At 49.0% G+C, this 14,160-nt stretch overlaps 7 protein-coding genes across 7 annotated transcripts; 3 read left to right on the top strand and 4 right to left on the bottom strand.

Annotated features, from left to right (window-relative positions):
• Nucleotides 1–826: 826 nt before the first annotated feature.
• VTN31DRAFT_5351 (uncharacterized protein) lies at nucleotides 827–2,986 on the top strand (the record flags this gene model as incomplete). Its single annotated transcript, XM_069405841.1, has 1 exon — nucleotides 827–2,986. One exon carries the CDS (start codon nucleotides 827–829, stop codon nucleotides 2,984–2,986), a length of 2,160 nt encoding a protein of 719 aa, XP_069259508.1.
• A 387-nt stretch (nucleotides 2,987–3,373) lies between these two features.
• Nucleotides 3,374–4,267, bottom strand: VTN31DRAFT_5350 (uncharacterized protein; the record flags this gene model as incomplete). Its single annotated transcript, XM_069405840.1, has 2 exons — nucleotides 3,374–3,945; nucleotides 4,006–4,267. The coding sequence occupies 2 exons, from the start codon at nucleotides 4,265–4,267 to the stop codon at nucleotides 3,374–3,376; spliced, it is 834 nt and encodes a 277-aa protein (XP_069259507.1).
• A 511-nt stretch (nucleotides 4,268–4,778) lies between these two features.
• On the top strand, nucleotides 4,779–5,966 carry VTN31DRAFT_5349 (uncharacterized protein; the record flags this gene model as incomplete). The annotated part of the gene is made up of 3 exons (XM_069405838.1): nucleotides 4,779–5,078; nucleotides 5,136–5,497; nucleotides 5,558–5,966. 3 exons carry the CDS (start codon nucleotides 4,779–4,781, stop codon nucleotides 5,964–5,966), a joined length of 1,071 nt encoding a protein of 356 aa, XP_069259506.1.
• A 37-nt stretch (nucleotides 5,967–6,003) lies between these two features.
• VTN31DRAFT_5348 (uncharacterized protein) lies at nucleotides 6,004–6,924 on the top strand (the record flags this gene model as incomplete). Its single annotated transcript, XM_069405837.1, has 1 exon — nucleotides 6,004–6,924. The coding sequence occupies one exon, from the start codon at nucleotides 6,004–6,006 to the stop codon at nucleotides 6,922–6,924; it is 921 nt and encodes a 306-aa protein (XP_069259505.1).
• A 4,104-nt stretch (nucleotides 6,925–11,028) lies between these two features.
• On the bottom strand, nucleotides 11,029–11,562 carry VTN31DRAFT_5347 (uncharacterized protein; the record flags this gene model as incomplete). Its single annotated transcript, XM_069405836.1, has 1 exon — nucleotides 11,029–11,562. The coding sequence occupies one exon, from the start codon at nucleotides 11,560–11,562 to the stop codon at nucleotides 11,029–11,031; it is 534 nt and encodes a 177-aa protein (XP_069259504.1).
• Nucleotides 11,563–11,607: 45 nt separating this feature from the next.
• Nucleotides 11,608–12,072, bottom strand: VTN31DRAFT_5346 (uncharacterized protein; the record flags this gene model as incomplete). The annotated part of the gene is made up of 1 exon (XM_069405835.1): nucleotides 11,608–12,072. One exon carries the CDS (start codon nucleotides 12,070–12,072, stop codon nucleotides 11,608–11,610), a length of 465 nt encoding a protein of 154 aa, XP_069259503.1.
• Nucleotides 12,073–12,947: 875 nt separating this feature from the next.
• VTN31DRAFT_5345 (uncharacterized protein) lies at nucleotides 12,948–13,403 on the bottom strand (the record flags this gene model as incomplete). The annotated part of the gene is made up of 1 exon (XM_069405834.1): nucleotides 12,948–13,403. The coding sequence occupies one exon, from the start codon at nucleotides 13,401–13,403 to the stop codon at nucleotides 12,948–12,950; it is 456 nt and encodes a 151-aa protein (XP_069259502.1).
• Between the last annotated feature and the right edge of the window lie 757 nt (nucleotides 13,404–14,160).

Here is a 14,160-nt window from a genome sequence, read left to right as displayed (position 1 = left end):
ATGTTTATGTACCTCAGACCTGACTACTGTACTGGATTAGATAAGCACAGCAAGTGGGGAGACTTATCGATAAGCGACTGATCCCCGCTTGAATAATGATCCATTAATGATACGGCAATGATGATGTGCCGTGCGCAACACCGTATGATACTGTAGTATGATACGGGGAGAAGAAATAATTGCATGCAGATGGACAGTGCTGCGTAATAATAAACTCGTTTGCAGAAGGTCTCTGATGAATTAACTCTGCACGGTGAATCCCTTCAATACTACCTACCTAGTGACCCCGATTCCTTTCTTTATCCCCCAGTCAACTCTCTCTCTCAGTCTCGCCATCCACGGTCCACCATCGCCCAGTACCAGAGAACAAGCGAACAAAAGAGCCACCGGACGGGCTGGAAGACCTTTTCGTGAATTCTTGCCCCGGAGTCTCTCTCTCGTCTTTGCCCCCCTCCCGCGGGCCTCGGTTGCTCTCTGCGAATCGTCGCCGACTTTCTCCTGTTGCTGATTCCCTCTCCGCCGCCACTCGGAGGGATTTCGGCTGTCCCTTTTTTTTATACTTATATTTTTTTGGTGCTTCTGTTATTTTTCTTTTTCCATATCATTCGTCAGTCCGCAGTCCTGGTCAAGCTCTCTCTTCTGCCCGGCCATTGCCTTAGGTCATGATCAGCCGCACGGATCGTTCCGGAATTCTCGGGTGTCGTTGACGCCCCCCCCCTGGTCTCTCCTCGCTCTCCGAATCAATTGAGATTATGTGTCGAGTCTACCGGCCCGGAGCCTGCGAGTCATCCGCCTGAGCGCTGCCGCCGCGTTCCGAACCGCGATCATGGACCGCATGGACATTTCAGAGAGCGGGTCGCCCGCCTCGCCCGCCTCGCCCATGTCCGGGCAAATTGCTCTCGACCAACAGCAGCATTCTCCCAAACAAAAGGGCCCCAAGCGGCTGCTGCAGGGCCTCCAGCGCATCTCCTCGAGCCCGTCGCTGGTCCGCCGCACTCGATCCTACTCCGCCGGCTATCAGCATGACCGCAAGGCCTCGCTGTCGTGCGTGTCGTTGTCGTCGAGTAACCAATGCTGGGGCGATCCCAGCACCGTCACGCCGGCGGCCCCGTTGATTGCTCGGTCGAACTCTCCGTCCGATGCGTCTACGCCGGGCAGCGCGCGCGTGCGCGTGGTCGGAACACTCCCCAATGTCTCCCAGGCCACCGTGCCGTTGCCCCCGGAGGTGCGGGCGCGGTCGCACAGCCTTCTAAGCGAGGCCGCGGCGCCGGCCACGGTCGCCGAGCCCTCGAGCAAGCGCAAGATTGACTTTTGGCGCGATCTGCCAGATGAGATCAAGATGCGAGTCCTCAGCTACTTGACCCCGAAGGATCTCGTACGGTGCTCGCTGGTGTCCAAAGAGTGGTACGACATGTGCTTCGACGGGCAGCTGTGGTCCCGCATCGATGCGACGGGCTTCTACGACCGGATCTCGGCCGATGCCCTGCTCAAGATCATCACCGGGGCAGGCCCCTTCGTGCGCGACCTCAACCTGCGCGGCTGCGTGCAGTTGCGTGAGAAGTGGCTCGCAGAGGGCGAGCGCATCTCGGACCGCTGCCGTAACGTCATCAATGTCTCGCTGGAGGGCTGCCGCGTCGACAAGACGGCCATTCAGTTCTTCCTGCTGCGCAACGCCCGGCTAAGACACATCAATCTGTCCGGATTGACCACTGTAACCAACTCGGCGATGAAGATCATTGCCCAGACGTGCGCGCAGCTCGAGACCCTGAACGTGTCCTGGTGCGCCAACGTCGACGCCAAGGGCCTGCGCCGGGTCGTCCAGGCGTGCTCGCAGCTGCGGGACCTCCGCGCCGGCGAGATTCGTGGATTCGACAATGAGGCGCTCATGTTGGATATGTTTGAGCGAAACACGCTCGAACGGTTGGTAATTCACCGAACTGACGTCACGGATGAGAGTTTGAAGGTGCTGGTTCAGGGCAAGGACCCGGAAATTGACGTGTTGACGGACCGGCCGATTGTGCCGCCGCGCAAACTCAAGCACCTAGACCTGCACCAGTGCGGGCGCTTGACGGACGCCGGCGTCTCCAGCCTCGCACACAACGTGCCTGAGCTGCAGGCACTGCAACTGTCGCAGTGCACGGAGCTGACGGACACCGGAATCGTGAGGGTGGTGCGCACCACGCCGCAGTTGGTGCATCTCGACATGGAAGACCTCGACAAGGTGACCAACACGGTACTGCAGGAGCTGGCGCAGTCGCCGTGCGCGGAACGGCTGGAGCACCTCAACATCAGCTTTTGCGAGAACATTAGCGATCATGGGATGCGGCCGGTGCTCCGCAGCTGCCCGCGGCTGCGCTCGATTGACATGGACAACACGCGCATCTCGGACCTGTCACTGGTGGAGGCGTGCTCGCTCGTGCGCCGGCGCGGCGGTTACGGCACGAACCTGCCGCGCGTCGGCATGCGGCTGGCCGTTTTTGACTGCATCCATGTGACGTGGGCGGGCGTGTTGGAAGTCCTGTCCAGTAACGTCTTCGTGCCCTGGACGGTCAAGAACAAGCAACCCATCGTCAGCGTGCAGGAGACCACAACTGGTAGTACTCAAGACCAACATCACAATGACGAGACGAGTTCACCATTCTCGAGCAGCCGCAATGTCTCCGCTGGCGGCAGTGTCAACCAACCACGACAACAACAACTACCCTACTACCCTCAGGAAATCATTCAACTCAAATGCTTCTACGGCTGGCAGATGACCGTCGATGAGCACACGAAGCGCGTGCTCCGCGGCGATTTAGCTGCTGCGCACCGTCTCGACCGCAAATGGGCCGATTACATGGTCGCCACGGAAGGTGACGGTACCGGGGGCGTGGGCTCGCGACGGAGACGGCGCCGCGCCGCCCGTTTGTTGGAAGAGGATGAGGAAGATCCAGTGACTGGGCAGCGGCGCCGACGGGCTCGGAGTGGAGGGTGTGTCGTGATGTGATGGGGGTTTCCATGTCCACTCCCTTTCTTTTTTTTTATCCCGAGTCTTTCTTTACCGATGGACACACGGATGGGATGGGTTTTGGGAGGAGTCCTGGTATGGAACTATTTGAATGGGATGGGATTTGGGATTGATGTGACAATGGTAAATCATGATATGGAACGTCATGGCACTGGATGTCGACTTGACCAGATTGTTCGTTCTTTTTTTTTTTTTTTTTGTGTCTTCTTGGTGTTTGCTGGAGATAGAGACATGCATGAATTCGATGAGCGATGATGAGTACTACCTTGAGTCAGGCCAATTCCATTCGAATACCATTCACAGAGGGGGTATAATGCACTTTGTCATAATGTGGGATATAGTAACAATTACTTACTCATAGCATGTTCACTTTTCAAAGAACCCATCATCACTCTCCTCACCATCCCCTTCACTACTCGAAGAGCCCTTTTTCTTCCTTTTCTTCTCATCCCGCTCCCGGTCTCGTCCTTTACTCCCCGAGCTCGAAGACTTGTTTGTTGCCGCCGACTCGGATTTCTTCTTCCCATCCGGCCCAATATCCAACTTGCCATCGCGCAAGAGATCCAACGTATTTTCCTTGGTACACTGCTCGACGATCGCCCAGACGGGCGGTTTCTTTGCAGGATCATCATCGTTACCACTGTCATGCTGATGATGATCCCCGCTTTCGGGTGATTCAGATCTGTCCTGATTATTATTATTCTGAGACTTGTCTTTGTTGCTGTGGTCCTTTGGGAACAAGGAGATGTATTTCTCGGTCAATGGGTAGTACAGCGTGTAGTTGAGATCGATTTGCGCGACGTGAATGCGTTGTTCGAGGTGCTTGAGGCGGGAGTGCAACTCGCTGTTGTTGTTGTTGTTGTTCTTGTCCGCTTCTTTGCGCAGGGCGTCGTATTCGCGTTGTAGGCGTTGGAGGCGTTTGGTTGCGTGCTTGCGTTCTGTTTTTTTCGCATTCGATCAACACCAGTCGAGAAATGAAAGACTCTTTGATTGCTTACCCAAAAATCGAACGAAATGATACCTCTTGATCATCTCAGACCGCTTCCTCCGCGCCAATTCATCCTGCAGCTCTTTCTCGTAACCTTGAAGGGCACGTTCCTGCAGGATGCGGGCCTCTGGGGGCAGGTCTACGCGTTCCAGTAGGCGTTTGGTGTTGCGGATGCGTTTTTTCAGATCGTTTACGGAGACGGTCGCCTTGGGACGGGATTTGAATTTGGGCTTGGAGGAGTCGGATTTGTGACTGCTGGTTTTGGCGGTCATTGTGTCTGTCTGATATTTGGTTTTTTTTTTTTTTTTTTTTTTTTTTTTTCATACGGAGTACGGAGTAAAAGGGTGTGTCGCTGAAAAGGCCTCTCTAGCGCGTGGTTTTTGGTCACATTTTAGTGGCCTTTATTTACTCGTGCTGCTTTTAGGTCGATTCGACTACTCTGCTTTCTTGGCGCTGAATATCAGAACGACACTGCCGGTGATTTTCCTTCCGCGCTTTCATCATGGTCTCTTCTCCCAAAAATAGCCCACGGCCGACCCATGACTGGAGTATATATCGCTGCTGCACACTCCGTGCAGCATTCTTCACTTCATTTCATTATGGGCAACCTTTCTCATTTTTTTCACATGTTGGTTGTTGTCAGCGTTCTCCAATACCATGGGTATCAGCACCAGAGGACGGACGCAGAGGACTCCGGTCCAAAGGCGGCAGCACTACCTGAATATAATCAACCAACCCAAGCAGCCTGTGAAGCCAAATCTGAAGCCACCAACGCAGACTACCATGGAACAAATGAGAGACAGCTTCACAAAGTATTTAAACCCAATCCAATTGTCCTGCTTGAAGTTACTGACCTTCTACCGGTTTGTTAATGAAATCAATCTGACACCAGCAGACCCACATTACTGGCTTGCGAACATAGATATGAACATCATCGAGGCTTTTTTACGGTGGTACCTGGATACGCACCCAGGCGCCAAATCCTTAAATGGCTTTCAGGTCCGCGTTCGATACTGGCGGATTTACTATTGTTATACGCTCAATCGTGACTTCCCGTATGATCTGAAGCAACAGACAAAATTTGTATGTGGTCAGAACCATCCCTCTCCTTTTTTGGATCCTGGCTGACTTTGCTGCCAGTTAGTCTGTGGTCCACTCAAGGACGAGTATGGCCTAGTTGAGACCATGAGGTTCCACTCACCCATTAATGCAGATGACCTTCTCAGTATGCTGCATTATGATGTTGCCATCTCAGCTGTCTTCTTTCCAACTTTCCGGCAGAGAGCACAGCATGAAACAATACGCAAGATGATGACTGCCACAAGCGCACGGCCAGGCACTCTTGTTCTAAGCTCCGGCTACTGCCGGGAGGGAAGAGATGCGCTCTGCTGGGGGGATATTGAGCTGTTCATGGTTATTGATCCTGAACGTCCTAACTGCAAGGTCCTTCTCATGAGAGTGCGACACAGACTCAACAAGGGTAAAAGAAACAAAGGAAGAGCGTATGTGCTCTGCACCCTGTCTGTCAAGGCCTTAGCTGTGGACTAATGCATGTCATTCAGGCCGAGATTCTCATACTTTGAACGCAACGACAACTTGGGAATGTGTGTCATCCAGGATATCCTCCACTTTGCACTTGAAGATGGTGCGTTCAGCAGTAATAGAATCCAGGAACCTGCAGATATCTGGCGATACACTGATGTGTCACCCCACCGGAAGAGCGTGCCAATCCACATCAAGAAGGAGATGGAGCATATACCAGTATTCCGACGTGCAGCTCGAGACAAACGGGGACACTGGATCACTCATCCCACAGAATTTCTCACATATGAGCAGTTCTGTGAGGATGAGCATAGGCTCCAGAGAGCTTTTGGCATGAAGGAAGATGGCTCTAGTTATAGATACAGGAAAGGCTCTGCCGCCATAGCTAATCAGTTACCATCAATGATTTGTCTTTCTAGAAACAGATGACTGACTTCTGCCTGCAGACCTGACTCCTGAGAAACGGATGCAGATCATGGGGCAATCCAGAGGAGACGTCTTTCTAGCATATCTCAATGAACTGGTAGACACTGATACACAGTCTGCCTTCCTGGGGACTCCCGCTCGAGATGCTTTGATCAAGCTTTCCACCAACTCAAGCATCACTCGCGACCCATCCGCGCCGAAGGAGCTGACCCCTGCCCAGCGGCAGAGTGTTGAGAAAGAACCAGAGCTGATGGCTGCCGAGAAAGATCACATAATGTTCCGGGATGATTTGATTGCAGAGTACGGCAAAATCAGCAATGTAAGGGACATGGCTCTGCTTCAGGAATATCGGCGACGATACAACAAGGTCCGATCCACACGTGAAAAGCTACTGAAACAGAAGATGAAAGAGGTCTATCACGAATTTTTCGACACCGTCGGCGATACCATTATTGAGAAGAACTATCAGGGAGAAGCCATTAACTTCGAGCCCGACGCCTCCTCTATATTGCCTGAGCGGAAAGCCTTGGCTGCCATTGAGTTCCAGAACCGAGATGTGACCAAATTTCCTGATGAGGAGCTCGCAGATCGCATCCGGTCCCTAGAGCTTCGTCTAGCTTTGAGCCGTCTCACCACCCCCAGACACCTAGCCCCGAAGCTCACACCGAAAGCCCTCCAGGAATCCACTCCATCCCTTGATGCGCACCCAGTCTGGAACCCTACTGGCCTAGAATGTCCAGAGTGTCTGAACATTGATAGTCTCCATCCCAAAGTACGGCAGTTCAGGTTTTGCACCAAGTATGTGCTGAGAGACCATCTTCAGACTGTTCATCTGCGGCGGATGGACTTTTCCAAATCAGTGTCGTGCCCCTATCCTAACTGCGGGAAGCTGTTGACCTCAGAGTCACAATATCTTAACCACGTTGCGAGAGCGCATGGGACCCAGCTACCACGCAGGTAGCTCGCTGGTCTTGCCTCTCTATTTGTGTTTGAGCCGGCCTGGGTTAGCTATCCTCTAATAGGCATATGAGCTGGGTTTTCCATAAGTCCAACAAGATTTCATTTTCAATGGACTTATGAGTCTTCATCCACACTATCTGAAGCATAACTATTGGCCCCTGTAGTTTCCCTCTGGCATCCAAGCCAGGCATCAGCAGCAGTGCTTCAGAGTCACCAACAACGCCCCCAGAAGCCATTGACAGTGGCGAGCTGTTTCTATCTCCCACGCAGAAAATCAGAGGAAAATGATTAAAAGATGTAAAATAGATGAGGTCTGCCTTGGGGAATAGTCAAAAGGAGGATTTGGAGGCTTGGAAAGGTGGTAGTCGCATTTTGCCTTCAGACATTCAGAATAGGGGTGACTGACAAGCACACCACAGTTCTGGCTCCTATGCCAGAACTGCAGCCACTTGCATGGCGTTCAGACGTCAAGCCAATCATGTGGGGAAGTCACCAGAATGCTGCTCTGATGTACTTCTGCAGGTGGGTCACTGACCAAAAGTGCAGGCCTTGCCAGTGCAGTTGCAGTCTGTTCATGGAGTGCATCTAGATGCAGTTCCCAGGCAGCTCCCTCATCAAGGCTTGCATGAACTGCCTCTGGTCAAGTTTATTGAGCTACTGTGATCTGCATACAATTCTTGTATCCCTGCCCTGTTCAAATCTTTGCTAACTGCTGTACAGGGTTGGACTTGCCTCTGACACCTCAAGCTGCTGCTGCTGCCTTCTCCTCAGCCCTGGCTTCTCCTTGCCCCTCTGGCATCCAGCCAGAGGAGACTGAGTCAGAGGAGGACGTCAAAGAGGAGGAGTTGGGTGGGGAGGAGGTGTCTGTGGAGGTAGTTGAAAGACCTCCAAAATGGTGCTGTGTGGCGCATGACCTGAACACCATCATTTTAACATGTTCCAGGGACTTTGCCCCCTCTCACACCTGCTTTTTTGTGGCCCCAGGGCCGGCCTTGCGCCAGAACAACCCCAGGGATCTCAAAGTGGTGCTTGGGGAGTTAGTCAGGTGGTATTTTGTCGTCCACAATCATCTGAAGGTGATTTGGGGGTGAAGTGCCAGGTTGAATTTTGAGCATCATTCAAATTTGTTTTTGCATTTGATTTTGTTTTGTTTTTATTTATTTTACATTCGATAATTTTAATTTGATTTTCATTTGGGTTTCAAACAAGTTCCCTCTAGCAATCCCAAGATTGGCCAGGCCTTGAAACTACTAAGTGAAACCATTCAGTTCATGGCTGCAATTATTATACTGCCCTCTTACAGTCTCAGATCAAATCAACACAGTGAAATTCTGACCCTCCAGAATATATCTTGCATCCAGATGATTGCTTGAGATGACCCTTGGTGCGTCCACCAAGCCATCCAAATCCTCTGCTGATTCTGCAGGTGATCCAGAAACTGAAGCAGTCAAATCTCTGTCCAGGTCAGGACTCAATTTCCACTATTTCAAGACATGTGTTCCTCAAATGGTATGAGATGATGCACCATTCTGCCCTCAAATACAGCACTTGCAAGCAGTCAGAATGCATTGTGTCATCTTCTTCTTTTCTATCTGTTCAGAATGTACATCTGTACATTCTGCTTCCTCCCATTCTCTTTTCATGATAGTTGAGAGTTCACTGTAGGAGATTGGATTGGGCTCATAAGCATCTACAATATGCCAAACTTTGATTGGCTTTTCAATCAAGAGCCCCTGCTATTTCAGGGCTTGAATTGTTGCAGACAACAACCACAACCTGTCTGGATTCTGAACATTAGCCTCAATCAATCAATTCTCATTTATGAGGTTCTTCAAGACCTGATCACTGCCTGGCTCCTCAAGCATGTAGGTGCCCAAGGGGTGTGCCTTCAAAACCTTGTACAGACTGAACCAATGTGGCTGGAACTTCTCCAGTCCCTTGTTCCATACAAGTACCCAGATCCTCAGTTCAAACCTGGTCTTCTTCACCAACTGGTCTTGAATGCACTTCATCTGAATAGCATGGTTCAAGAGCAGTTCATTCATCAAAGCCCTTGTGTGGTTAACATGACCAATTCAATCCTCTATTCCTTCCCACTGCTGCATATCCATCAAGTGATCAGCTGTTGAAGCCTTCTCTTCTGAATTCACTTCATCATTCACGTCCAAAGGGATCCATGGGTGGAGGCTGTAGAGCAGATAAAATGGGCTCATCTTGGTGACTGCATGAAGATGTACTTGGGTAGTGAACAAGGCCTGCAGAAGATATTTATTCCACAGCCTAGTTGGCTTCCCAACAAGATATTTGGTCAACATTCATCTGAGGGTGCCATTCAAATTCTCAACCTTTCCATTCATATGCAGATGGAACGGTGTTGTTGTTCAGTGGTGGGCCTTTAGAAGGTGAATATAGTGTCAAATAGCTTCTTCTACAAGGTTCGTTCCATTGTCTGAGATGATTTCGCGTGGCGCCCCATAGTTGATGAATATTTCCTCTTGCATGAATTGACCAATTTCCTTCTCTGTGACGTCTTGAATGGCCCTTGTGAGTGGCCAATCAGTAGTGTAGTCAATTGTGGTTATAATCCACCAATTGTCATTTGGAGTTATGGGAAGGCAACTGATCAAATCAATCCCCCACTGCTTGAAAGGCTTCACTTGTATGTCTACCAAGTGCTGAGCCTCCCTCCATTCAAGGGATTTCTTCAATCCCTGGGCGACTTGGCAATTTGGACACTGATGAACATACCACTGTACATTCTTTTCCATCTCTGACTAGAACGCATGCGGCTTCAGAACGCCCATCAATTCAGAATTGCCCAGATGACCAAATTTGTGGTGAAGTCACCAAAGCAAATCCAATTGAAACTGTGGTTCAAGGTACAGAGTGGTGCAATCATCATATTTTTGAAGCAGGATCTTGTCATCCTCAAGATGGCCAATTATGAACTGCTCTGCCTGCTTCAGGATTCATTTAGCAAGCCCACAATCATTTGGCATGTCCCCTGTACAGAGGTATTGCATCAAGGCCAAATGCCACTTCTCTTCATCTTTTGAAGCCTCCATAACATTGAGACTAATTGGTGTATCTGAAAGGTTAGCCGGTCGGTCTTCGATGAAATCCGGCCGACGGCTAATCGCGTCCAGAATGATGTTATCGTCGCCCTTTTGGTACTTGATAATGAGGTTGTACTGCTGAAATGATTGCACCCATCATGCTAGGCACTTTGATGGACATTTAGTTGTCTGGAGATACTGCAAGCTCTCATGATCTGTAATGACTGTGATTGGTTGGCCATTGTCAATATAGTTATGGAACTTTTTGAGGCCAAATTTAATTGCAAGCAGCTCCTTTTCATGCGTTGGATAGTTCAATTTGGCACCTTGCAGCTTTCATTCTTCAAATGCTACTGGATGCAGTCTTCTCTCCAGATTGTTCTGCATCAATGAGCAGCCAAGTGCCCATTTGGAGGCGTCTGAATCCATTGTGAATGGTGCCTGTGGGTTGGGTTGCACCAGAATGAATTCTGAGGTGAGAGCATTCTTCAATGTCTGAAAGACTAGTTGACATGCAGTATTCCATACAATTGAATGATGTTTCTTGAATTGAAGCTCCACATTCAGTTCCTTCAATAGTTCTGAAAGTGGAGCCATGATTTTGACGAACCCTCTTATGTATTGGTGATAGTAAGAGGTCAACCTGAGGAATTGGCGCAGCTCTCAAATGTTCTTTGGAACTGGCCATTCCTTGATCACATCAATTTTTGCAGGAACCAGGCGGACCTTGCTGCCTCCCATGATATGACTGATGAATTCGACTGATTGGCTAGCAATGATGCATTTCATTGGCTTTGTGTACAGCTTATGCTTCACCAATTGTTTGAGAATGAGCTCTAAGTGTTCAACGTGTTCATCAAGTGTGTTTGAATATATTAGGAGGTCATCCAGGTATATCAAGCAGAACTGGCTGTTATATTCCATCAAGATTGAATTCATCATCATTTGGAATGTAGCCGGCGTGTTTGTCAATCGAAGGGCATTGCCAGCCATTCAAGTTTCCCCCATTGTGTGTTGAATGTGGTTTTTGAAATGGATGATTCGCCCATTCAAACCTGCCAGTACCCTGAGAGAAGATTGAGCTTGGAGATATAATGTGCCCATCTGATCATGTCAAGCATTGTTTGAATCTGCAGCAATGGGTACCTGTTCCTGACTGTTAGACAATTCAACACCTGATAATTGATGCACATCCTCCAGGCGCCACCCAGCTTCTGTGCAAAGAGTACAGAGAACCCCCATGCACTAGCTGAAGGATGGACGAGTCCTGCTGCTAAGAGCTCCTCTAATTGACACTTAAGCTCTTCAAGATGGATCTGTGAGAGTGGGTAGGTGTTGACATTCATGGATTTTGCGTCGCTGGTATTGATTTCATGATCATAGAGTCTTTCAGGTGGTAGCTCCTTTGGTAGCTCAGTTTGAAAGACTCTCTCATATTTTGAAAGAACACACTTGACCTGAGGGTCTAATTCATTGAATCCTTGAATCTTGTTGGACAGTGAGTGGTCACTAGCAGGCTGAATGAGGAAGAGAATGTATTGTGTGCTTGACTTTTGAAACATGCAATACACTTGGCTCTGCATCAGGAGGTTGAGTTGTTGTTTGTCCTCCACAAGCTGGAGCTTCCTTCAAAGATCAATTGGATAGATAATATGTATCTTATTCCAACAATCTTTCAGCTTCATGATTGATGTCCAGAAACTGATTTGAGGGTTGTATTTGTGCAGCCATTCCTTGCTGAGGATGACATTGTACTGAAGGTTCTCTAGCTCTTGAGCCATGATTTGACAGCACCACTCTCCCAATTGAAGGAAGAATGACACCTTGTAATTAGAAGGCATATGAGAGCTGTCTGGCAAGTGCACTGACTGTGGATTGTAGACCTGTTTGGCATTATCAAGTCTCTGTACAATATTGGCATTGATATATTCATGTGAAGCTCTCAAATCCGTCAGCACATGTGTTGTGATTGGATTTGAGTGAGTGTCTAGCATCACTTTGTACAGCATGAAATTATCACCAGCTGTATTCAAATGGAACACTGAATCTTCCTCTCCTTCCCTTTCTCTGGGGCCTGAGGGGTCTCCAATCATGTTTCTTTCCAATACTTCTCACTGCCGCTCAGGGTCCAAAGGGTTGGGCAAGTCCTCCAATTTGTCCTGGAAAGAGGCCTGCTTTAATTGGTCAATGAATGCCTCTATGTCTGTTGACGATTCTAGTTTTTTGACTTGCTCAACTCCTGTTTGGAGCTATCCAGTTTCGATTCAGGCCTCTTTGTGCTAGAATCCTTTTGTTCACATTTTGAAGACAGATGTTTTCAGCTTCTGCACTGGAAACAAGCATTATTCTGTTTACATCACAGTCTCCATGCAGGTGAGTTCTTCCAAGATGGATCTTTAGATTTGATCAAGGTCAACAGGGCACTTAGATCCATTGGGTCATCCAGGTCGTCATTCAAAGTGGTTGGTGTTTGGGGTTGGTATCATTTCCCCTCTTGAAGGCTTTGCTTGAAATCACACAACTGTTTGATCATCTTCTGCCACTCAGACGGCTGATGCAACAATTCATACCACTTCTGTTGAAGTTCTGACTTGAGACCTCTCAAGAACAGATCCCGCTTCACTCCCTCACTCATATGTTTGGGGTAGTGAGCAAATGCTTGATTAAAGGCATATGTGTAGTCAAGGACCGATTTTGTTTGACGAAGCATTAGCAATCGATCCAACAACTTCTTGTGGGAGTTGTATTCTGAAAAATTGAGTTGAATTCATTCTTGAAAGTCCTCCCAGGTCTTTGGTTTGATTGCTGAAGAGCCTTCAACTAGACCAGCTTCCCATGTGCTCTTCCATAGTTGCAGGGCTTTGCCCATCAGGCATTGTGCTGTGATAATCACTTTCTGCTCAGATGTTGCTTGCTTTCTGGTTAGGGCCTCTTCCTGCTGAAAGTAGATGACTAAGGATTGCAGAAATCACTGGGCGGTGTCCTTTTTGTGATTGTCTCTGTATGAAGGTTTAGGGATGTCCACTGACTTCTGATAGGGTTTGCCCCTTCTGTTGAGCAGGTTGAACATTGTTGACATAGCAGGCGCTTGAGCTTGTAATGTGGCTGTCAATTGGGTGGCTATGAGGCACTCTACTGTCGCTTCAAGGCTCTCATTTGAAGTTTGGGCGGCTTGCTGTTGTTCAGCAGGAGCCTGCATGGCTTGGCCGGCTGACACTTCAGCTTGCTCATATGCCATATGAATGGCTTGCTGCCCGGCCAGTACCTGCAGAAGGGGATCTGAAACACCCTTCACATACAGAACCTGTTGGAATGTCTCAAACCCTGGGAACTGATTGATGGCTCCTGCCAGCTTCTTGACCTTCCAAGGGTCGGCCTGCAGCTCCTCGGTCAAATAGTAGAAAGTGGTAGGCAAGGGTTGCATTGTGGTATAGGATGAAGCAAAAACTAAAACAGAATTTGAAGCTTGATTGAATAATCTAGGATTCAAAGACTTGGAAGTTGAAGTCTGTCTTCTTCTAGCTGAGGGGTGAACATGTTGAATTTATAGCTCATTCGGGCGAGTCCAGCACCCAAATTGATCAATTGACTCGCCTTGCGTCTGATCGCTCTTGTTGCTCAAATCCGCCTATAACGGCACGCCAACTCGTCGCCGCACGGTTGGCATTCGGCGTGAGCTTCACAAAAGTAATCAGTTGCTGCCCAATTCATGGCACAGCTTTGTGGACCATCCATTGACCAATGATTCAGACGAGGCGCGCTCCCTCCGTCCAACGACTGATGGCCGATCGGGCCTCACCCTGGTAGGCGGGCCTAACCTGACATGCTACCAGATGTGGTTTTTGGGTGCGAATCAAAGATTGATTGATTAAAAGGAACTACCTAAGCGAATGTGGAATACATAAAATATATACATATAAATGGCGGTGTACACGCCAAGCTATTCGGGGCCTGATCGGGGCCCGCACGGTCACGTGACTAATCGAAAAAGGGGTCGAACGGGCTTCGAAACCACACAGAATATGTTTTCTGCCTGGCCAATGACTCTATCTCATGACAATCTGCAAAGCAGATCTGCATTGCTACTTCTAGCAATGAAGCTGAATATTTTGCAGTCTTCAAAGCCACCAAAGAAACTGTTTGCATTTGAAATATGCTAAATTGACCTGAAACTAATGAAC

The sequence above is a fragment of the Thermomyces dupontii genome (genome assembly GCF_041956625.1).
Source record: "Thermomyces dupontii strain NRRL 2155 unplaced genomic scaffold VTN31scaffold_5, whole genome shotgun sequence".
Taxonomy (NCBI): Eukaryota; Fungi; Ascomycota; class Eurotiomycetes; order Eurotiales; family Trichocomaceae; genus Thermomyces; species Thermomyces dupontii.
This window is presented reverse-complemented; position numbering and strand designations above follow the sequence as displayed.